The sequence below is a fragment of the Pelophylax lessonae genome (genome assembly GCF_965119305.1).
Source record: "Pelophylax lessonae genome assembly, chromosome: 5".
In the NCBI taxonomy this organism is placed as follows: domain Eukaryota; kingdom Metazoa; phylum Chordata; class Amphibia; order Anura; family Ranidae; genus Pelophylax; species Pelophylax lessonae.
Window position 1 is genome coordinate 562784579 of NC_138772.1, and position 25514 is coordinate 562810092.

A 25514-nucleotide genomic window follows, 5' to 3' on the forward strand; every position below is an offset into this window, starting at 1 on the left:
ATATGGGAAATGAATATCGTCACTGACACACACACCTACACAGGCTGAACTGGATGGACTGTTGTCTTTATTTAACCTCACCTACTATGTAACTATATTGACACACGTAGCATCAAAAAATATTTTCATGATTTTTTAATGAATATTTTGTACATAATGAATACATAACTGTTATTTTATGTGTTAGGCTTATCCTACAACATCAAAGTCTTCCTTGCAGGCGCGGCACTCAGGATTGGTTTGGATCATTGGTTTCTGTATCACCGGAGATGTAGATTTGCTCCTGATGATAGTATTAGTGAAATGTTATGAAGGCCCCAAACCCAACATAGGAATAAATAGAAAGATTTGTCAGACTTAGCAGAAATGGATGAAAGGAATAGAACTGATAAATTCTGCTGCCATGAGACAGAAGACGTCCGTATTGTAAAATTATAAACTTCTGCAACTCATTCATTTATTATTTTTCTTCTGTTACCAAAGTACAGAGATTGTATTTCAGAGAGAAGAGGACCGCGGTCATTTCATCTGAGAATAATGATGTTTATGGCCAACTTAGAGTCCTCAGACCACCAGCAATAAATGGACAGCTACCCCAGACTTGTGTCTGTCTGTCTATTATTGCTGTTCTTGGTTGGTTTCTTGGAGAATTTGAAGAATTTTCCTCATATTAGAAAAGTAATGGACATTTCACAACCGTGAAGATGGAGATGAAGATGGAGGAGATGATGAAGATGGAGGTGTGACGGGAGTCACTTTGGTTGGGTGGCCCCTGGAACCCAGCTTACCTTTGAGAGGCTGAGAAATTCTTCTCTCAGCTCCCTAGGCCCCTCTTATGTGTAAGTCACCCTGTGTCTATTAGGGGCACAGGGTGACCATGGAAATGATGGACAGCTACTTAATGGACACTGAGAATATGGTTTGGATTACTTCAAATGGGACAGTGATATTTATCAACCATATATCTCAGAAATATATGAAGACTACTCCCGGCCTGTTTGATTCTGAACATGTTAATTGAAAGAGCCAAACACATTGGCCTCTGTTCCATGTTCTTCAATGTAAGAGACGAACAGTCTGTCACTGGTGGTCTCTTCCTATTGTCTGTGTATTGAGGTGTGATGTGTTTTCTGGTAAGCATGTCTGTTAAATGTTAATTAACTCACCTATTGTTTCTGTCCAGATGACTAGGTAAATAGCTCAGGTTAATTTTATTTCTGTACACAATTTCATCTGCATACGATAATGTAATCGGGCACGTGACCTGTGTGTGTGGTATATATTGTGTGTGAATTGTTCAATAAAGGTTCCAGATCTATACAAGCTATTCTCGTCTAGTTTTGTACGGGGGTGGCTGTAATATCTGATATCTATGTTCAAGACTGAAGGAATCGTTATGCTGACGGAAGCCCACAAACACAGTGTGGGTTGCGTTTCCTTTACAGGAGGTGAAGATGGAGATAGAGATGGAAATGAAGATGGAGGTGAAGATGGAGATGAAGATGAAGGCGAAGATGGAGGTGAAGATGAAGATGAAGATGGAGATGGAGGTGAAGATGGAGATGAAGGCGAAGATGAAGTTGAAGATGGTGGTGGAGGTGAAGATGGTGGGGAAGATGAAGATGGAGGTAAAAACTGAGATGGAGATGAAGATGGAGATGGAGGTGAAGATAGAGATGGAGATAGAAATGAAGATGGAGGTGAAGGTGGAGATGAAGATGAAGGCAAAGATGGAGGTGAAGATGGTGGTGAAGATGAAGATGGAGATGGAGGTGAAGATGGAGATGGAGATGAAGATGAAAATGAAGATGAAGGCGAAGATGGAGGTGAAGATGGAGATGGAGATGGAAATGAAGATGGAGGTGAAGATGGAGATGAAGACAAAGGTGAAGATGGTGGTGAAGATAAAAATGGAGATGGAGGGGAAGATGGAGATGAAGATGAATGTGAACATGCAGGTGAAGATGGTGGTGAAGATGGAGATGGAGGGGAAGATGGAGATGAAGATGAATGTGAAGATGCAGGTGAAGATGGTGGTGAAGATAAAGATGGAGGTAAAAACTGAGATGGAGACGAAGATGGAGATGAAGAGGATTGCTCCAGGCTCCATCATTGGGTTGGTGTTGAGATGGTGATATTCCTGTCTGAGTCTCAGTGGGTGGTTCACATGACACATTATATATCAGTTTATTTCAAGCACTGTCAGAGGTAGATGACATCAATTAAACATACAACATGGAACTAAATCTTCTGTTCATTGATAACTCCGGCGCCCCATGGGTGGTTTCCTGAGGAACGAGGAATACTGATAGCCAAACTCAGTGGAGCGGCGTACAAAGTCTTTGTTTTTGTAACAAGGGAAATATGGCGTTGCACAATCGTTCGGTCCTTGACCCATCTGTTCGTTTTCAGGGTAGTCATCCGGAGATTTGTTGTAGCTCTCTATCCACGTTTCAAAGATCCTGCACAGAAGACATCACTAGTTTTATTACAGGACCAGATGTAGTCTACAGAGAAATACACTTTTACTAATTCGTAAATCATTTATTTCCAGGCTGCCAGAATCCACAAAGAAGTTTTCCACCATTAGATAGGAGTGACCACTGAGCCAGCATTGGAATCCACATACAGAGGAAGAGAAGATTCATACAGAAGATTCAGGAAAGCAATAAAAGTTGATCAGGAAAACAAAACCTTAAAGCAAACGTCCACCTAAAGATTACAGAGTAGAGTAGATGACCATTTTACCCTTTCCTCCCCTTTTAATCTAACATCAGATAAAGGCAACATACCACCCAGGCCTGGACTGGTCATAGGGCAGACCGTGCATTTGCCCGGTGGACCGGGACCGCCGGTCTGTGGCCTGTTGATGACCAGGCTGCCCAGCAGGAGGTAAGCGGCAACTGTGGTCTAGGCTGGGGTAACACAGACTGCAGCCGCCACTCACCTCCCGATATGCGTCAATGCTAGTGTCTCATACACAGCTCAGATTCAGAGCCAGCACTGAGTGTTCCCCCCCCCCTTCTCCTCCTCCTGCCCCTCTCCTCCTGCATCTGCCCCACCCACACTTCCCGGGGATGTGTGGGCGAGAAGTTTGAAGCCAGAAGAGAAAAGCTGCTGACAGCCTATGCCTATGCCTCCACCCTGGGGCGAGTAAGCTCAACCCCCCCCCCCACTCAGCCTAAAAGTGTATAAACTAATTTAACCCCTTCAAGCCAACAGTACACAAATATGTGGACTCTAAGGGGGTGGGCCTTGGCTCTGTGCAGCCGCATATCTACCACACTGCAAAGACGGGTGTGTTGAGAGCGCACTCCTGGCACAGTTACTGGCGGCTAATAGAAAACTCCTGATCGCTGTTTGTGATTGGAAGCTTTCCGATCATGTGACCGACATGACAGCCAATCACAGCAGTCACATGATGATAAACCCCACCCCACTTCCCAGCATTAGAAACTCCTTAAAGGGCTGTGAGGCACCAGTGCAAAGGGGTTAAGGGGTGCTCTGTAATGCAAAGGGGATTTTGCTGAGCAGAGGCCCCTTTCATCAGAGTTCCCCTTTACACCAGGGTTCACAGCAATCCCCCTTACATAACCCCCCCCCCTTAAATCAGGGTTCTCCTTTACAGCAGAGCCCCCCTTAAAACAGTGTTCCCCTTTACATTAGAGTCCACAGAGCTCCCCCTTTACAGTGGAAATTCTGTGGACCCAAAGGGGGGCTGTATGGACTCAGATGTAAGGGGGTTGTGTGGACTCTGATGTAAGGGGGCTGTATGGATTCTGATGTAAGGGGGCTGTATGGATTCTGATGTAAGGGAGGCTCTGTGGACTTGGATGTAAGGGGGGCTGTGCAGACTCTGATCTAAGGGGGCTCTGTGGACTCTGATGTAAGGGGGGCTGTGCAGAATCCGATGTAAGGGGGGGGCTCTTTGGACTCTGATGTAAAAGGGGGACTGTGCAGACTCTGATGTAAGGGGGCTCCGTGGACTCTGAAGTAAGGGGGGCTGTGCAGACTATGATGTAAGGGGAGGTCTGTGGACTATGATGTAAGGGGGGCTGTGCAGATTCTAATGTAAAAAGGCTTCATGGACTTTGATGTAAGGGGGGCTGTGTGGACTCTGATGTAAGGGGGGCTCTGTGCAGACTCTGATGTAAGGGGGGGCTGTGCAGACTCTGATGTAAAGGGTCTCCGTGGACTCTGATGTAAGGGAGGCTGTGCAGACTCTGATGTAAGAGGGGCTGTGCAGACTCTGATGTAAGAGGGGCTGTGCAGACTCTGATGAAAGGGGGGGCTGTGCAGACTCTGATGTAAGGGGGATTGTGCAGACTCTGATGTAAGGGGGATTGTGCAGACTCTGATGTAAGGGGGCTCTGCAGACTTTGATGCAAGGTGGCTCTGTGGATTGTGATGTAAGGGAGGCTCTGTGGAATCTGACGTAAGGGGGGGGCTGTGCAGACTCTGATGTAAGGGGGCTCCGTGGACTCTGATGTAAGGGGGGTTGTGCAGACTCTGATGTAAGGTGGCTCTGTGGATTGTGATGTAAGGGGGGCTCTGATGTAAGGGAGCAGGGGGTGGGAGTTACTGGAGATCTGCACAGTGAGCAGAGAGTAAAAGGGTGCACTGTGATTGGAGAGATAAGGGGGGGCATGACTGAAAGAGGGAATGCGATGGGGGGCTGTGATGTAAAGGGTCACTGCAATCATTACAGTGTGGAAGGTCAACTGTGTAAATATCCTGCCACCAACTGCCCCCACAAACAACTCCCCTCCCCCCCCCATCCCTGGAAGAATTGGCTGCTCATTCTAAAATGCTTGGGCCTAATTATTGTGCTGCTACCCCTGCTGGTACCTGCTGCCACCATTGCTGGTCAGTTTTGTGATTGAAGCGTGTTCAGGGTGGCTGCAAGTGCCTATAAATGACTGATTTTGCAGTTTCTTTATATCAGGCCCCTGGACCCTTCTACTACTTACTTATCGATAAAGCCGTGATGTAAGATGAAGATGGGGTCATTGCTGGAGATGGGGATCTGAGACATGGTGCCTCCCAGATATATGTGGACCAGGTTGTGTAAACTTCTTTTCAGCGTCACCCCATCTGGTGATAAGAATCCTAAAAAATAGGTACAATGTCTGTAAGTACATTGTATCTTGAGAGCCCATTAGATTGTCAACAAATAAAGCTTACATAACTACATTGTTACAAAGTTATTTAGATTTAAAGACATCACAATTCCAAGGCTGGAAACGGCTGCAGTGTAACTGCTGGTGTTTAATTGTCAATATTAGCCAGCTATCATTGGGGCCCTTCCGTAAGGCGGTGCACAAGAAGCTGTTCCTTTAATGCTGTACACAATAGATTGCTGATGGGCTGTTAGGTAAGTATCTGTCTCTATTGGCATTAACTGTATGCTACCAAACTTGTCAGTTATGCTCACCACTCACGGAAACAAGTGTGGTCCCATATGCTTAGTGATCGGTTATCCCAGAGCTCTCAGCCTTCACTATCAGGTCCTCATGGCCAGGTCTCCCACAAAGCTCAGTCCCAGCTTTTCAGACTCTTCCCTGGCACACACGGCAATGGGTCTCTTAAGCTTTGGGTCCCAGCACTGCAGGAGAGCTATCAGTGTCGCAGTCCTCAGCTTCTATCCTGTCACTCTCTACTAATTTACCATAGCCTCCATTGCACAGTGCTCCTTTTTGGACTACATGTCCCATGATCCTCAGCGACTGCACAGCAAGTTCTCTCTGCCACTGTTAATTGGCTCAAGCTGCTTCTGCCAGAATGAAGGGGGAGCAGGATTGAGGGGGGGGGGGCTTCACACAGCCCACTCTGATACAGTTAGGGAAGCTAAGGGTGAGAGGTGATTGCTGCACACACAGCTCACTCTGACACACACAGCAGGGAATTTGGGGGTGAGAGGCGACTTCTGCACACACAGCTCACTCTGACACTCACACAGCAGGGAAGCTGGGGGTGATAGGCGACTGCTGCCTATACAGCCCACTCTGACACTCACACAGCAGAGAAGCTGGGGGTGATAGACGACTGCTGCATATACAGCCCACTCTGACACTCACAGAGCAGGGACAGCAGGGAAGCAGGGGGTGAGAGGTGACTGCTTCACACACAGCCCACTCTGACACTCACACAGCAGAGAAGCTGGGGGTAAGATGTGACTGCTGCACACACAGCCCACTCTGACACTCACACAGCAGGGAAGCTGGGGGTAAGATGTGACTGCTGCACATACAGCCCACTCTGACACTCACACAGCAGAGAAGCTGGGGGTAAGATGTGACTGCTGCACACACAGCCCACTCTGACACTCACACAGCAGGGAAGCTGGAGATCAGAGGTGACTTCTGCACACACAGCCCACTCTGACACTCACACAGCAGGGAAGCTGGGGGTGATAGGCGACTGCTGCATATACAGCCCACTCTGACACTCGCACAGCAGGGAAGCTGGGGGTGAGAGGCGACTGCGGCACACACAGCCCCCTCTGACACTCACACAGCAGAGAAGCTGGGGGTGATAGGTGACTGCTGCATACACAGCCCACTCTGACACTCACACAGCAGGGAAGCTTGGGGTGAGAGCGACTGCTGCACACACAGTCCACTTTGACACTCACACAGCAGAGAAGCTGGGGGTGAGAGGCGACTGCTGCACACACAGCCCACTCTGACACTCACACAGCAGGGAAGCTGGGGGTGAGAGGTGACTGCTGCACACACAGCCCACTCTGACACACAGCAGGGAAGCTGGGGGTGAGAAGCGACTGCTGCACACACAGCCCACCCTGACACACATCAGGGAAGCTGGGGGTGATAGGTTACTGCTGCATACACAGCCCACTCTGACACTCACACAGCAGGGAAGCTGGGGGTGAGAGGCGACTGCGGCACACACAGCCCCCTCTGACACTCACACAGCAGAGAAGCTGGGGGTGATAGGTGACTGCTGCATACACAGCCCACTCTGACACTCACACAGCAGGGAAGCTGGGGGTGATAGACGACTGCTGCACACACAGCCCACTCTGACACTCACACACCAGGGAAGCTGGGGGTAAGAGGTGACTGCTGCACACACAGCCCACTCTGACACTCACACACCAGGGAAGCTGGGGGTGAGAGGCAACTGCGGCACACACAGCCCACTCTGACACTCACACAGCAGGGAAGCTGGGGGTGAGAGGCGACTGCTGCACACACAGCTCACTCTGACACTCACACAGCAGGGAAGCTGGAGATGAGAGGCGACTGCTGCACACACAGCCCACTCTGACACTCACACAGCAGGGAAGCTGGGGGTGAGAGGTGACTGCTGCACACACAGCCCACTCTGACACTCACACAGCAGGGAAGCTGGGGGTGAGAGGTGACTGCTGCACACACAGCCCACTCTGACACACACAGCAGGGAAGCTGGGGGTGAGAGGTGACTGCTGCACACACAGCCCACTCTGACACTCACACACCAGGGAAGCTGGGGGTAAGAGGTGACTGCTGCACACACAGCCCACTCTGACACTCACACACCAGGGAAGCTGGGGGTGAGAGGCAACTGCGGCACACACAGCCCACTCTGACACTCACACAGCAGGGAAGCTGGGGGTGAGAGGCGACTGCTGCACACACAGCTCACTCTGACACTCACACAGCAGGGAAGCTGGAGATGAGAGGCCACTGCTACACACACAGCCCGCGGTTTACTCAGATCCCAGCGGGGCAGATGAGGGAGATCGAGCGCACACGGAGCCACTCCATCAGCAAAGCCAGCAGCTCTGCTAATGTCCACAGAGGGGAAAGGAAGACTTAGAAGAGAGGGCACAGGAGTGCTCAGCTGCTCCTCCTGCTGGCTGACAGTGGTGGGGAAGAAGGTGACACGGTGCCAGGACAAGGTCATCCAGTGCCCAGGGTGAAAATAGGAAACTGCATCCTGCCCACCTATCACCACACCAACCTCTGCTCCCTGTTGGATAGATAAAGGGACGGGGCCAATATATTGGTTTGCACCAAAATGCTTGTGGCATGCAATTAAATAGTACCAATATTTGTGGTATACTGCAACCCACTGAAAGGTCCAACATTGGTGCACAAATATGGGACTAAACGTCTGTCTACTATGACACAACGGGAGGATTCCCCCATCCACATCAAATGTGTGGGTGGGTTAATTGGGTTATTTTGTGTTCAACCAGCTGGTTGAACGGAAAAAGATGGACTCCTTTATGGCCAGCTTTAGGTTCCTTTCAGATAGGCATTTCGATGTCAGTTTTTCTGTGCATCCCAAGGGACAAGGGACAGGCTTATATAAAAGGACTTGTGTCTGTTTACACCCCCTATCTTCGAATCCCTCCATTCTGGAAAGAAAATGGAAAAAATACTTTTCTGGACCTAAACTTGACACATCGAAGGTAGCCTGACAGACATTGGAGTCTGTGAACATCTGACTACCCATGGAGCTCTCATGGGTCCGTTTTGGTGAGAGTTCACTTTTGCCGACCATTAAAATTTCTCGGCTTCCACCACCATTATCTATTATACTGTGCAGACCTGATATACAGTATAACCCCCAAGAGATATTGTCCATACCTTCCAGGGAATTCCGGAAGCTGCGCCTTGATGTCTCATTAAAGGGAGGAGTATCCAGTTCTTCCAGCTTCAGCGCATTGTCTACATCCTCGTAGGTGGGCAGGTTGGGCGCGTAGGGCGTGGTTCCCGGTTTCCGATGTAGTCTTTCCAATTTATATTCTTCATCAGCCAAAGGACAGTATTCATCAGGGAAATCAAAGCCACTGCAAATAGCCTTCAACAAAAGAAGACACGGAAAACATGGCAGACATGATTGAGATCAATGCGCTTTATTTCATTCAAAGTGCGTGTATGGAAAATACGTTTTTTAGTTTTGAATAGAGTGTGGAAAAGTTAGACTCTGCGTGAATGTGTCCCCATTGAGGAGATTTATCCCTCTATATGGGTACTGGTGACTACTATCACTGGAGAAGACATTATTGGGTCACCTGAAGGTATTCCCCAGAACAGGAGGTAAGTGTAATCACTTGTTCAAGAGAGGAACTCCGCCCATGTTGGGAGATTTTCTCTAACTTCCTGTCGTATCTCCATGATAAGAAGTGAATGGAAATCTCCCCAATGGTACACACACAGCACAACATGACCTGAAAGGGTTTTCAATGCATTCCTATTCCACCCAAAACTACAACATTGTGAAAGAAAAGGATTGGCTATACATACATTTTACATTTATGAATCACTTCCTATTCCAAACTTTATAGTACCAAATAAAGGAAAGAAGATACAATACACATGGACCATACATAAGGACATTATGCTCCTAAACCCATGGACACCCCCACATTCAGCCTTATATCCTTGCCTCCTTTGGGTTGATGCTAAAAAGCCATTTGTTTGGGTTCCAGAGTGTTCTTGAGGTCCCTGGTATTACCCATCACCAAATCTCTGCCCTGCATCACAGTCATGGTGAACCATGAAGTATAACCTAATAAGGAATGGAAATTACCAAAGTGGACCCTTGGGCTCTCTCTCACCCCACTCACAGTCACCAGCACTCCTATGGCTGCTTAGCTGTTGCCCCTCCATCTAACCCAAGCTGCTTCCAGCTCTCTCCCGCACTTGGTGTGCACCTCTCTATGGTATCCAGTGGGATCCAGCTGCCCGCCTAATCAGAATAGTCAGTGCAGAAGCTTTGGATGAAATGATTGGGAATAATGTTAGTATATGGGTAACAAGCTGGTTACAGAAGACAATGGTGGTTTGTTACCCAGCCATGGTGTAAAATTGGTAAAGGTCAGCAGTGGTGTACCACAGGACAGGGGCTGACTGGCAAGCTTCGGCCCAGGGGGCAAGTACAAACCAGAAGCCCATGGTGTAGCGAATCAGCTTCACTCCCACTAACCCCCATTCCAGGCTGAAGCTCCACTCCAGGTACTCTCTAATCATCGGTCGATCCGGGGTCCTGACCTGGCCAGCAGGGGGCGGTTGAGGGAGCTGGGACAGCTCGATCTGGACTGGCCGGGGGAGGAGAATCTCCAGTGGGACATGGAACCGGCCTCTGCTCAGACACAGTTTACACCATCCATGCTATGGGAGGAGGGGAGGCTTGCCCTCTGTCCTTGTTTTCATCCCACACTCAGTAGGTCAGTGGTGGGGACTTTTTAATTCTCTTCACCAGGAATCCTTTAGAAATGTCTGTGGCAGAAGCTGTGCAGCCTTTTTTATGGGGCATCAGAGCGGCCCGGGGGGCAATTGCACCCCTGCCCCCTGGCCCAGTCCTCCCCTGCCACAGGAATTGGTGCTGGGCCAGTGCTTTTCAATATTTTTATTAACGATCTAGAGAATGACATTCATAGCAACAGTGACATATTTTCTGATTAAAATTTTCTGCAAAATGGCGATATATTACATTGATATGATGTAAAGCTGATGTAAGGCGGTGTCCCTAGGCCAGGAGAATTACGTCACACCATCAATCGATTACAGTAGAGACAACAGAGATTGGGAATAGGGTTGCCATCTCATCCCTTTAATCCAGGACACATATTAATTACACAGGTTCTGAGGCTGATATAATGCACATCAGGCACCAAGTGAGTTTAATTACCACCTTAATCAGCCACAGAACCTGTGTAATTAATATGTGTCCTGGATTAAAGGGATGAGGTGGCAACCCTAATTGGGAAGGATTTGGAAATGTTGACAAGCAATAACCAAAGCAGAAACACTCAATGCCAAGTAGCAAAGACAACCAAAATCCTTGCATGTGGAGAAGCCAATGATCTGAAACACCATATAAATCCATTGTGAGACCACAGATAGGAAACGGCTCCAGATCTGGATAGAGACCCAGGAGATCAGGAGGGGTTCAGAGATCGGCAAATAAATTATTAGGGATGGAAACGGCCAATATAAAGATTTGCCAAATATACTTTTCATCCAAAGACTTTACAAGGGACATGCTAAGGGTGTGCATAAGAGAAGAGTTTCCCATCAGATTGGGAAGGTTTTTTCTTGAAAGAAGAGTTTCCCATCAGATTAGGAAGGGTTCTTATTGAAAGAAGAGTTTCCCATAAGATTAGGAAGGGTTCTCTATGAAAGAAGAGCTTCCCATCAGATTGGGAAGTATTCTTTAAGAACGAAGAGTTTCCCATCAGATTAGAAAGGGTTCTTCATGAAAGAAAAGTTTCCCATCAGATTAGGAAGGGTTCATTAGGAAAGAAGAGTTTTCCATCAGATTAGGAAGGTTTCTTCTTGAAAGAAGAGTTTCCCATCAGATTAGAAAGGGTTCTTTAGGAAAGAAGAGTTTCCCATCAGATTAGGAAGAGTTCTCTATGAAAGAAGAGTTTCCCATCAGATTAGGAGGGGTTCTCTATGAAAGAAGAGTTTCCCATCAGATTAGGAGGGGTTCTCTATGAAAGAAGAGTTTCCCATCAGATTAGGAGGGGTTCTCTATGAAAGAAGAGTTTCCCATCAGATTAGGAAGGGTTCTCTATGAAAGAAGAGTTTCCCATCAGATTAGGAAGAGTTCTCTATGAAAGAAGAGTTTCCCATCAGATTATAAAGGTTTCTTATTGAAAGAAGAGTTTCCCATCAGATTAGGAAGGGTTTTCTATAAAAGAAGAGTTTCCCATCAGATTAGAAAGGTTTCTTATTGAAAGAAGAGTTTCCCATAAGATTAGGAAGGGTTCTTCATGAAAGAAGAGTTTCCCATAAGATTAGGAAGGGTTCTCTATGAAAGAAGAGTTTCCCATCAGATTAGGAAGGGTTCTCTATGAAAGAAGAATTCCCCATCAGATTAGAAAGGTTTCTTATTGAAAGAAGAGTTTCCCATCAGATTAGGAAGGGTTCTCTATGAAAGAAGAGCTTCCCATCAGATTCGGAAGGATTCTTTAGGAAAGAAGAGTTTCCCATCAGATTAGAAAGGTTTCTTATTGAAAGAAGAGTTTCCCATCAGATTAGGAAGAGTTCTTTAGGAAAGAAGATTTTTGTCTTACCGTAAAATCCTTTTCTCTGAAGTTCATTGACGGACGCAGTCTCTGTTCTTCATAACAGTAGGGTTATACTGCCCCCTACAGGAGTAGGACACTAGGCAGAAGAAAGTTCTGGCTACGCCTATGGGCGGTCCCAGGAGGTACACTCCCCCTCTCTGCTATAGGATGTCAGTTTTGTAACAAAGCAGTGTCAGAGAAAACAATACCAACCCAACTCAAAATAGAGGGGCGGGTACTGCGTCCGTCAATGGACTTCAGAGAAATGGATTTTACGGTAAGAAAAAATCCAATTTTCTCTATCATTCATTGACGGACGCAGTTTCTGTTTTTCATATCAGTAGGGACGTCCCAAAGCAGTACCATAAACCATGAGGGGTGGGAACAGCAAAATAATTCCCCAAGGCTGAAACACGGCCAACCAGGCAACATAGGACTCATCAGAACAACAAGATGGGGCACACCTGAAAACAACATTAAACACCCTCAAGGGAGACCAAAAACACCCTTTAACAGCAGCCTGCAAAACTTTGCAGCCAAAGGAGGCATCTGCAGATGCCAGCACATCCACCTTATAAAACTTTGTGAAGGTATGAACAGACGACCAGGTAGCTGCCTTGCAAACCTGAACGACAGATGACCGATGGCGAATGGCCCAGGAAGCACTACTTGCCTTATTGCCTGATTGCCTGAACCACATCCAAAGTATGCAGTGCAAATTCCTTTGGATGTTTAGGCTTTGGACACAAGGAGGGTAACACAATGTCCTCATTTAAGTGGAAACTGGAAACCACCTTCGGAAGGACGGATCCAGACGAAGCACCACTTTATCCCTGTGAACCACCAGATAGGGAGAACGACAGGACAATGCCGCCAGTTCTGACACCCTGCATGCAGAAGTAATAGCCACCAAGAAGGCCACCTTCTGAGAAAAGGTAAGCAGGGGAATCTCCTGAATATTTTCAAAGGGAGGTTTCTGGAGAGCCGACAGCACCAAATTAAGATTCCCAAGGTGCCAACGGAGATTGCACTGGAGGAGCCAAGTGTCGCATCCATTGGATAAAGCTACGCACCAGGGAATGGGAGGCTAATAGCCTTTGGAAGAAAATTGCCAAGACCGAAACTTGAGCCTTGATAGTACTCAGGGTCAATTTTTGATCAACTCCCCGTTGAAGGAAAGCCACCAAGATCCGAGCCACCGAGTAAGAGCGAGGGGGAACCCCAAGAGACTCACACCACACAATATACGACTTCCACGAACAATAATAGATCTTTCTAGAAGTCGCTTTTCTCGCTTTATGCAGAGTGGGGATCACCGCAGCAGACAATCCCCTGTCCTTCAGTATCTGGCTTTCAACAGCCAAGGTGTCAAAGACAGCGACTGTAAAGCAAGATGGAAGATTGGTCCTTGAGACAGCAGATCCTCCCTGAAAGGAAGTCTCCAAGGAACGTCTGCGACTAGCCTGACAAAGTCGGCGTACCAAGCTCGGCAAGACCAGTCAGGAGCCACAAGGATGACTGGAATCCCTTTCCACCTCGATCCTGCGAAGACGTTTTGGCAGCAACTTGACCAGAGGAAAGGCATAAATCAGCTGATACTGACCCAACGGAGCCACCAGCACGTCTGTGGCATCTGCCAGAGGGTCCCAAGAGCGGGCCACAAACCTCTGCACTTTCCTGTTGATCCAAGATGCCAACAGATCTACGTCTGGAGTGCCCCAACAAAAGCACAGCTGCTGGAACACCTCCAGATGGAGAGACAATTCCCCTGAAGCCAAGGTCTGCCAACTGAGGTAATCCACCTGCCAATTTTCTACTCCTGGAATGTGAATGGCGGCGAGAGCCGGGACAAAGCGTTCCGCCCACCGAAGGATGCCTGCCACCTCCAAGGCTGCAAGGAAACTTCTGGTGCCCCCTTGGTGATTGATATAAGCTACGGCCGTGGCATTGTCTGATTGAATGCACACTGGACAGCCCTAAAGGTACTCCGTCCAGTGGACTAGGCAAAGCCTGATCGCTCTCAACTCCAGAATTGATTGATCGGTAACCTGGATTCTTCCAGGGACCAAACTTCTTGAGTAGAAAGCTTGCAGAGAATACCTCCCCACCCGGACAGACTGGCATCTATGGTGATCACTGTCCAATATATGGGGAGGAAGGATTTTCCCTGTTTGAGGGGTCTTATCCGCAGGTCTGAAGAAACCCGACTTCTGTTTTCCAGACCAGGGTCGCTTGGAGCCCCCGAAAGCCTTGAAAGACTTTGATCCCTTATCAATTGACCCTGAGGGACGAAAAAACCTTTTATGTGCTGAAGGGTCCTTACCCTTGTTAGCCTCTGGGAGAAAGGTACTCTTACCCTCTGTAAGACCTTTGATAATGTCATCGGGGGTAGCCCCAAACAGGCAATCACCTTGAAAAGTAGATCAGACAAGGTCTTCTTTGAGGTCTGATCTGCAGACCAGCATTTTAACCAAAGTATACGCTGGATGACCACGGCCGAAACCGACAGTCAGGGCAATAGTGGAGCCGCATCCAGCGAGGCATTCCAAAGAAATTGCAGCTCCTAAATCATCTGGTCTGTCAGCTCCGCAAAGGCAGAGGGAAGTTGTACCCCCTCCATCAGTGGCGGCTGGTGCTCAAAATTTTGGGGGGGGGGGGGCGCAAAAAGAAAAATGTAATAGGTAAAAAAAACGCGGTAAAAAATTGCGTGACTTTGAGGTCATGGTACAGGCATGGCACAGATGATGGTATAGGCATGTCACAGGTGATGGTATAGGCATGTCACAGGCGATGGTACAGGCATGTCACAGGTCATGGTACAGGCATGTCACAGGTCATGGTAAGGGCATGGCATAGGTCATGGTAAGGGCATGGCACAGGTGATGGTACAGGCATGTCACAGGTGATGGTATAGGCATGTGACAGATGATGGTATAGGCATGTCACAGGTCATGGTAAGGGCATGTCACAGGTCATGGCACAGGTCATGGTACAGGCATGTCACAGGTCATGACACAGGTCATGGCACAGGTCATGTCACAGTCATGTCACAGGTCATGTCACAGTCATGTCACAGGTCATGGCACAGGCATGTCACAGGTCATGTCACAGTCATGTCACAGGTCATGTCACAGGTCATGTCACAGTCATGTCACAGGTCATGTCAAAGTCATGTCACAGGCATGTCACAGGTCATGGTACAGGCATGTCACAGGTCATGGCACAGGTCAGGTCACAGGTCATGTCACAGGTCATGTCACAGGCCATGGTACAGGCATGTCACAGGTCATGTCACAGGTCATGGTACAGGCATGTCACAGGTCATGTCACAGGCATGTCACAGGTCATGTCACAGGTCATGGTACAGGCAGAATTAGAAGAATTAGATTACAGCCACACACACCTACACAGGTTGAACTGGATGGACTATTGTCTTTATTCAACCTCACCTACTATGTAACTATGTAAGGCATGTCACAGGTCATGTCACAGGCATGTCACAGGTCATGTCACAGGTCATGGTACAGGCAGAATTAGAAGAATTAGATTACAGCCACACACACCTACACAGGTTGAACTGGATGGACTATTGTCTTTATTCAACCTCACCTACTATGTAACTATGTAAGGCATGTCACAGGTCATGTCACAGGTCATGGTACAGGCATGTCACAGGTCATGTCACAGGTCATGGTACAGGCATGTCACAGGTCATGTCACTTACCTGCTCTTGGGCTGGCTCACTCGACCGGACCGACTGCTGTGCTGCGGGCTGCTGAAGACGGGAGACACGTCGCTCCTGGGTCCGGAGGGACAGCTCCCCCACATGGTGCTCCCCCCGTAGGTTCAGGCCATGAGGGGGTGACACGCCGACACTGGACACCCCGACTTCTCCGGGCACTGCAGGCAGCTCCTCTTTTGCCAATCCCTGGAGGTGAAGAAGTGACAGGATGTGATCCTCCTGCAGCAGAGTGCAGACTTCCAGTTATTCTGTGCCAGCAGCTGCAGCGGGCGGGCGGCCTCACGTTGTGAATAATTGGTCGGATCGTGCAGAGATAATCTGCGATCAGACTCAGAGATCTGATCGCAGATTATCTCTGCACGATCCGAAGTCTGCGCTCTGCCGGAGGATCACATCCTGTCACTTCTTCACCTCCAGGCTCCTCGGTACTGCTCTCTGCTCCGGGCTCCCTTTCAGCGGCGGCTTCTCCAGCGTGGCGGCGACTGGCAGTGGGGACTCCTCGGTCCTCCCGGCTCCCGGCTTCGTCCTCGGCGGCGGTGACTGGAGACTCCTGTCCTGTGTCCTCTCTCTGTGCAGGGCGGGAACGGAAGGTGATCGTGACGCCGGGGCGGTGCACCGCCCCCATGGGCCACGTCACCAGGTCTATGTCCTCCTGTGATTGGTCCAGGCTGGAGTCTGGACCAATCACAGACCGGACATCAGTAAAGTGGGGAGTGTCGGGGCGTATTGCTCTGCGCCCCGATGACCCCCAGAAGAGCGCCAATCGGCGCCTCTGCCAGTGGAGGGTGGGGTCAAAAACCCCACCCCCCCCCATACCCAGCACTAAGTCCGACGCCCCTAGTGGGCAAAAATTGTAATTTTTTTTTTAAATTTAATCTTTTTTTTTTCTTCTTCTTTTTTTTGGGGGGCGGCGCCCCTGCGCCCCCTATCGGCCGGCCGCCACTGCCCTCCATGTCATGGCGTAATAATTTAGCCCATTCATTCAAGGTTTGTGATACAAGGGCAATAGTAAACACTGGTCTTAGTGCAGACCCCGCCAGGGAGTACATATTGCGGGCCAAAGACTCCGCCTTTCTAGTACGGGGAATCCTCCACTGGAATCATGGTAGCTTTATTCAGTCTGGAGACTGGAGGGTCCACCATAGGTGGCACAGTCCACTGTTTTATAAGGGACTCCTCAAAAGGGTAGCGTCTAGCAATCCGCTTGGGCACCCCAGGGGGGAACCTTGGGGTAGTTCCATTCTTTTTTTGACCATATTGTCAAAATACGTGGGAAAGGGAAAAAACCTTTGCCTCTCTGGATGGCTTGTGAGTGCCAAAAGTCACCTGCGCCTCAGTCGCAGCTGCGTCCTCCATTTTTAGGGTCTCACGCACGGAAACAACCAGTGCGTCCACCAGCGCCTTTTCTTGCGCAGGGGCGGAGGGAGAAGTGTCATCCTCACTATCCAAGACAGGGGACAAGGTTGTAGACCCGGCAGGCCACACAGTGCACTGCACAGACTGCAGTGGCTGAACCAGAATCAGAATCTGACCCATCAGTAAAGGCAGGGGTAAGCGGGGGGCGTTTTTAAGCACCTCGCCCCCTAAAGGCCACCTCCACCCGGTACAAAAAGGATTCCAAGACCGCTGACAGTGCATCTATGGATGGCTGGGATCCGGAGGACCTCCGAGAGAGGGTCAGGTGGGGAAATGTGTTCCACAGAGTCCATGTCGCAGCAGGGGAACTCTGCAGAAGAATTACAAAAAAAAACATTTAAAAAAAAAATGTCCCACCACGCTATAGCACCCTCAAAAGGTCAGGCACAAGCACTAAAGACCCCCAGCAGAGAGAGAGAGACCCCCCCAGACTCACCACCCACACCAGAGATGGCCCAGGATATCTGTACAGCAGGTGTCTGTAGCAATCTGAGATCAGGAGGAAACCTGAGTGTAAGCACTATCATTACTGTTATTTTTACAAGTGCCTTTAAAGTCCCATCACCAGGGGAATTTTCCTTCTTCCAGCACTAGGTAAAAAGGAGGAACTCCACCGCCAAAAAAAAAAAAACGCCTCTAGTGAATGCAAAAACATGACCGCCAGTGATTTTCAATGGGAATCCACCGCAATATTGCCGCCGGGTGTGCCAACATGGCTGCCGATCTTTCTCAGCACATAGGCTACAAGAAAATGGTGGCCTGCTGAGCTTCTGGGGACCCTCAAGAGGCACCCCCCAGCCTCCTGGACGGTATCAACAGGATGGGGGACCCGATAGTGACAGGTAAGTCCCCCCCGGCACGATCTATCGTCCAGTCGCCGGCAGAGCACCCCCCCCCCGCCCCCTCTGCCGGCCTAACGCTTGGTCCCAACCCCCGGGGGTAGGTTCAAGCGCCCCACAGCCCCACAGCCCCAGTAAGTGAGGGGAGGAGGTACAGGAAAGGGGGGGTGCGTGACAGGACAGAGGTGAAACCCAGGGTTCTGATCTGCCTAAGGAGGGGCCCGTGTCCACCCCAAAACGCACCAGGGAAGAGGGGGGAACAATTACTCACCATACCTGGAACAGATGAGTGGCATCTCCTGACAAAGCCCCTCTCCACCAAAGTGAGGGGGGGGTGGCGGTTGGCCAAAAGGAACGCTGCGACTTGAGCCTAGACCCAGTCGTGTGCAACCTGGCGAGATGTATAACTCGCAGGGCCAGTCCCCGTTCGGTGGGACTATGTCGCGGCCGACCTAGCGCGGAGCTGGGGTATATGCGTGCTCGCTGGCCGGCTGGGGTGACCACTGGATCTATATATCCAGCCCATCGCCCGGATCCCGCATAGTTACAATATATACAAAAAAGAAAAATACATAATAACAGTATTAAGATCAATTGGAAAATATTGCAATTACCCAAACTGAACCATAGGGTGGGGAAAACCCCCTACAGTGGACGTTACAGGTTTGGATAGCCAACTCTACGGACCAGAGTCCAAGCTTCTACATGTTTCCCAACCTAGCACTTTTTCAGGAGCTCTTCTAGTCATTCTATACAGAGTAGAATATAGTAAACATATATAATTCCATTTAGGTAAGTGGTGTATTACCATCACCAACGTGCTCAAACTCGCTGGCTCACACAGACCCCCAAGGTAACCCGACATGCCTACTGGGAAGTGTAGCGAATGTGGGGACACGCTCTATTATTCACCCATAAAGAAGAAACAGGTTTGTATGTATCCAATAAACAATCACACGTCACACCAGGTGCACCATATAGAGGAACAAATAAAAATTAGGGTTGAATGTAGAGCTGAGGAGGAATCTCAGGATAAAAAAGGAGCACCTACCCGCAAAAGTGTCCATAGTGAGTATCTATACAGGGGAAACACATTCCCCAATAGATTTCTTTATATGTGTGGACACAGTAATGAGGAAGGGACCAATTTTGGTTCAAGGAACCAATCTGAAAGTAAAACAACCATTTAGAAGGGCATATAATAATAGAACATGGTCTGTCAGGAAGAGTTCCCCTTCAGATTAGGAAGGGCTCTATATGCAAGAAGAGTTTACTATCAGATTAGGAAGGGTTCTTTAGGAACGAAGAGTTTCCCATTAGAATAGGAAGGGTTCTATATGAAAGAAGAGTTTCCCATCAGATTAGAAAGGATTTTTCATGAAAGAAGATTTTCCTGTTAGATTAGGAAGGTGTTCTTTACAGTAACAGTGTTTAAGCTGTGAAATGCTCTACAACATCAACTAGTAATGGCAAAAGCAATATTAGAGTTTTTAAAAAGACTGGATGTAGCCAATAATACCCAAAAGTTTAATTGCTAAAGTTTAAAGATTTACTGTATTTTGGTCCAGGGGATTGAGCCAACGTACGTTGGAGGGTCATAAAGTTGAAGATATGACTTACCTTCCAGAAAGAGAAGTGTGAATATGGACTCAGTACAGCCTGAGCATCATTGGTTCCCAGTAGTTCATCTGTACAGATGGAGCAGTTCTTCTCTCCCCGCCAGTCATAGTATGGAATAGCGAAATCTTCATCTCCCGTCATCAGCTGAATTTGTCTCTCCAGGAAGAGGAGATTTAGGCGATGCCAGCCTGGAAATACTGGTCCTTGATGGGCAAAGTTTCTATTAGGGTTGAATGTACCGTTTACAAGGATAGGTTTCATGGAATAATAATGCATCCATGCAAAGACATCATACAGAGAGGCATCTACAAAGCGGTAAGTCTGCTGGTGGAACCGGTCTCCGGTGCTCAGGATAACAAAGTCGTGACATTTGGTGGTCTTTGCTAGAGCCAAGTAACTGAATAATCTTTTCTGCTCTAGAAAGGTCAGTTCCCGGAGCTCCCTCCGAACCACCACTTTTTTTCGGTCACATTTCTCTCCATGATGGCCATATTTACAGTCTCCACAGTCAAAGCCACTGTAGTTTCCATGGCACTCACACGTATTTTCATAGTAGTACCTTGGCCAGTCCAGACGATCATCGCTATTCATGGGAATCTTATTTCCATGTAAAGTCGACCAGTTTCTACATCTTCCTCGGCCTGACAAAGAACCGCACGGGCTTTTGTCCTTCCAAAGTGGACAACACGTCTTGGTGTGAAAGGCGGCTTCCGTAGAGCAGACTCGTGGGAACTGGCCGTCCACAGCAGAGAGGCAGAGAGACAGGAAGACGAGAAAATTCAGCATGGCGCCCTATGGGTGGGGGACAGATATTAGAAGGTTTAACAGAAGAATGGCTGTATTATTTCAGTATTCTACCATTTTGTATTCTTCCACATATATTATTGGTATCAAGAAGTTTATTTGGGGACTCAACCATAAAGGAACCATGCACATTCCCAGACTTGCCATTAGTATGGGAATTCTTAGCATACTTTAATATTGCATAGAAAACATAACTCTGTACCATATCGAAATATCCTTTCATGATAAATATTAAAGTACATTGTAAGAATATTTAATAATATTATCTCGCTGTTCCTCCATTATGTCAGAATGTTTATACTGCTCTGAATATAACAGTGTCTATTTATGTCAATATGCAAAGATCTGTGAGGAAGGAGAATCTCCACTTATTTCCACAAATCAATATGTAGCAAATTATTTTTAATTGATTAATTTCTTTTTAAAAGCATATACCAATCTTAGTGAGTACAGTCTACAGTAAGGAATATATATAAGAATATTTATTCACAAGACATGTATTCACAATATATGATCAAATTTAAAATGACACAAAAAGATAACTCTACATAAAATACGAACTTAAAACAATCAATGCAATGTGATGTGTAGCTCAATAATGAAAGTGAAAGCAAGATTACCATTTCTCGAGGTATAGCACAAACCATAGGTAAGTGTTCTATATAACCACTTGCCGACCGCCGCACGACTATCTACGTCGGCGGTCAGCCCCTCACAGGCAAACTAACGTAGGGCTACGTTGCTTGCTTGTGAGGGTCTAGGGAGCGAGCGCGCGCCCCCGGAGGCGCGCTCCCGCTCCCACGTGGTCACGGACCCCCCCGCGCGTGTGACCAGCGGACCCGATGTCCGCCGGTCACTCGGCGATCGGCGGGGGAGAGGGAGAATGTCAGGCAGCTTGTGTAAACAAGCTGCCTGTCATTCTCCTCGCTGCAAAGACACTGATCACATGGATCTACTATGTAGATCCGTTGATCAGTGTCCTTACAGCTGAAGCCACAGCCAATCACAGTAGAAAGCACGCCCCTAGGGATACACACAGCCCCTCCCTCCCAAATAAAGTTAACCCCTTCACTACCAGTGTATTTTTACAGTAACAGTGCATATATATAGCACTGATTACTGTAGAAATGTCACTGGTAACCCCAAAAGTGTCAAAAATGTCAGTCAAGGGTCCGATCTGTCCGCCGCAATGTCGCAGTACCGCAAAAAAAATCGCAGATCGCCGCCATTACGCGTTAAAAAAAAACAACAAAAATGACAAAAATCTTTCCCTTTGTTAGTAAACGCGATAACTTTTGCGCAAACCAATCAAAATACGCTTTTTGCGATTTTTTTTTACCAAACATAGGTAGCATAAAACAAATTGGCCGAAAATTTTAAAAAATTTTGATTTTTACATTTTTTTTGGGGGGAATTTCATATAAAAAAATGTGAAAAATATTGCTATTTTTGCAAAATTGACGCTCTTTTTTTGTTTATAGCGCGTGATCAAAAAATCGCACAGGTGATCAAATACCACCAAAAGAAATCTCTATTTGTGGGAAAAAAAGGACGCCAAATTCGTTTAGGTACAGCGTCGCACGACCGCGCAATTGTCCGTTAAAGTCACACAGTGCCGAATCGCAAAATACCCCCTGGTCGGAATGGGGGTAAAATCTTCCGGGGCTTAAGTGGATAAACAGACCGCAATTGTCTGCGAATTGCATATCCGAAAGTCACTTCACTGCAGATGGAGCGAGAATAAGCCATGCAAAACCAAAGACTAAAATCGCAATAATGCGCTAAATCTGATATTAATAAAAATGTATAAAAACAAAAATAATTTTTTTAGAGAAAAATCTACTATGATTTATATGGCTGGGATTGTAATATTATTACCCTTAAATATGCAATATAAAACATATAAGGAAGGAAATAAACAATATTGAATAATATCAAATAAACAGCAAGATTATATTTACCACACTTAAGATGGCTGCTAGCTTCAAATGGTCGTTACCAGAGTCCTAATATGGACGCCTTCCCAAGATGGTGGTAAGTGAGGGAGGAGTTTCGTTTGGCGTCCCTCAAAGTTTCAGATAAATGATGGAGCAAGATGGAGTATGTCTGGATGAGTCTATAAATGGATGTAGTAGTGTGTGTGATGTATGTGTAATGTATGTTGGGCAATGTAATGTGTCCTCTCTCATATCTGGGTTCTTCTTTTTATATGATATGAACAAAGGACTATTAAAATTACCATAAGTTAAACCCAGAGGAAGGAACATTATCCCCATTGGTTGGGATATTCTATACATTAACTGGTGAGGTCATAGTCACGCCTCTTTAATAATGAACCCAATGTTTTGTATAATAAAATTAAAGGATGATTTCTCTATGTTCAAGATTAACTATAAAAGCAATATAAAAACTTGTCCATATTCTCAGTACATACATAAATGTCCATCTAATCTCCACCATTCATCTTGGCAATTATTGGATCTGATAAACCATTTACAAAGATAATTATTAATATTACAATATATATTTTTATATTGGAAATATCTCATTATCCCAAGACTGCTTTTATTATTGTGTCAAAAGGAGGCAGTATTGTACTGTTCATTAGATTTTGTGTTTAAAATACGTCATAACATACAATGGCCTACTATTTAAATATAACCTTTGACCTGTCTGGCTAGTGAAGATCCATTAATTATTTGACCATGCCATAGGCTGTCAGACATTTAGGCTAGGATTGGAAGATCTATAGTGTCTGGCTTGTAGTATTTATGATACCTTAAACACAAACTTCTCTGAAATGAGGTAATTAGTGACAAGATACACACGTTCTTACACTTAAAAGAAATGTATTCTAACATTTATATATACATATATATACACACATACATACACAATCACATATATATATATATATATATACAACATCATATATACATTCCACCACATCAACAATAGAATAAGACTCAATTGTTGATATACAGTTTACACATAATATAAGGTATCTTTAACATTTATATTTTAAATGTCTAATGAAGAACACTGAGCCATTGTCTATTGTTGCAATACTTACAGACAGGCTGATACTACCATTATGTCTTATCTGATGAAATGTCTAAAGGCCTCTTATTTATGATTTTAAAAGAAATACAAAGATCTCTGTTGAAATTCTACTCCCTCTTGTAAGAGACATTTTGCAACAGAACATATATGAACTCTCATTCACCCTCAAACAAGATGGAAGCTATGCTGTTCACAATCTATATGCATAAGATGGAATGTACATGGCTTTTTAAATCCATTTTTTTTCTATTATTATTTAATCACCCCCAATACACCTGACAACATCAAAACTGAAGAACAAAGAGTTCATATATTGCGGCTTCACGGTCCTTAGATGTGGTGGCTGCTTTTTCTATTTATACCTTGTGACCCGGCCAGTAATACACTTTCTGTCTTAGGGTGTCTCCACTCACTCCTGCACTGTATCTCTGGAGGCACAGTGCAGCCACCCTTCAACAGCAGCATTGTCAGATGGACTTTACATTAGGGCTGTGCATCTTCACCTACCTCACGATTCAATTTGATTACGATTATTAGGGTCACGATTCGATATGATTCGATTCCGCGATGCATCACGATTACTGCCCAATGCCCATGCCCAGCCCATGGGTATATATCACATCCCTGAGGAGACCCCCATACACCACCATGTATATATATCACATCCCTGAGGAGACCCCCATACATATATCACATCCTGGATATCCCTGAGGAGACCTCCATACACCACTGGTGTATGGAGGTCTCCTCAGGGATATCAGGGATGTGATATATATTATATACATGGCATTGGATGGGGGTCTCCTCAGGGATAGACTGATGAGGCTCCTTCAAATAGGGATTATGGATCCATAAAACTCTGAAAACTGTCATACCTGGCACTTTTATGTGTTCTAACTCTAGACTCAGTGACACAATATTTTCTTGATAAATGTATGTATACAGTGAAGGGTAAATACAGAGGAATATATTGTGCTTGTTCCCTACTTTTCAATTGTACATGTACAAAAATGGGAAATGTTTTAGAAAGGTGGTTTCAGATTTACTGTCTTGAAGGAAGGACTTCTGACTACTTTTAATATCACCTTACAACCCTGCCCTCTTACAGCTCTCTTTCTGAATTTATCCACATTTGTCCAAAGGTGCGCAGAAGTGGGAAGCAAAGTTTAAAAAAATTTGAATTTGGGGGCTTGGTGCTGCCCCATTTAACTTTTCTGCCCTAGGCACTGCCCATTGAGTACAATGGAAGAAGAAATATTGGAGCTGCCATTGCTGACTTCCTCCTGATTCTGCTAATTACTTGGCTGTTTATGGATTTAATTATACTTCCTTATCTACTCTGTTTTGAGTCAGTGACATAGAAACCATAGAAGCTAAAGGATCAGCATGACAATGAGGGAACTAACATTTCCAGAAGAAAACAGACATGGCAGCCTCCATAATTCTCTCATGTAAGATTTCCTTGAATATAATATTTGTCTCAATAAACTAACAAATTAAATGGTTTCACTGAAAAAATCAGTCTTTTTTTCTTTGCCAGTCTTGCTTTCCAAAGCATTTTCAATGCCAGGATGAACTTTTCATTAAAACAACAAGAAAAATGTGTAACCTGGGTTGATGTGTCACAGTATATTGAGGATATTGTATACTAAACACAGTGACATTGTGCTCTGTGCTGTGCTCTGTGCTGTGACCATGCCGGATAGTCCGGCTCCCCCTGTCCGCCCCCTCACCTGGCTCTGCCGCTTCTCCTCCGGCTCGGACGAGGCCTCCTCTTCCTCCACTGTCCCATCTCTGGCTGGGAAGGCCGCGGCCGCCCCGAACCCTCCCGGGGCCAGAGCACTGATAGCTCTGCTCTCCTCCTCCTCTTCCGCGAGGAGCTCCGTATTCCACAAGCCAGGCCGCCGCCGCCGCCACTCTCACAAGGCCGCCACTCTCATCCAGCCCCACCCCCAGAAATGACGTCACTAGCAATCGATTTTGCAGTCACCCCGAATCGA

General features: G+C 46.8%; 1 protein-coding gene across 1 annotated transcript in view; it reads right to left on the bottom strand.

Moving 5' to 3' along the window:
- Positions 1-2080: 2080 nt before the first annotated feature.
- The window catches only part of LOC309555991 (tyrosinase-like), a gene marked incomplete at its 5' end in the record, with an annotated part of 36241 nt that continues 12807 nt past the window's right edge, over positions 2081-25514 (bottom strand). The window contains 4 exons of the mRNA XM_082258244.1: positions 2081-2462; positions 4971-5109; positions 8600-8813; positions 19648-20439. Of these exons, the coding sequence (XP_082114370.1) occupies positions 2255-2462; positions 4971-5109; positions 8600-8813; positions 19648-20439 (1353 nt within the window). The 3' untranslated portion in view covers positions 2081-2254. The remainder of the gene's footprint in view (positions 2463-4970; positions 5110-8599; positions 8814-19647; positions 20440-25514) is intronic.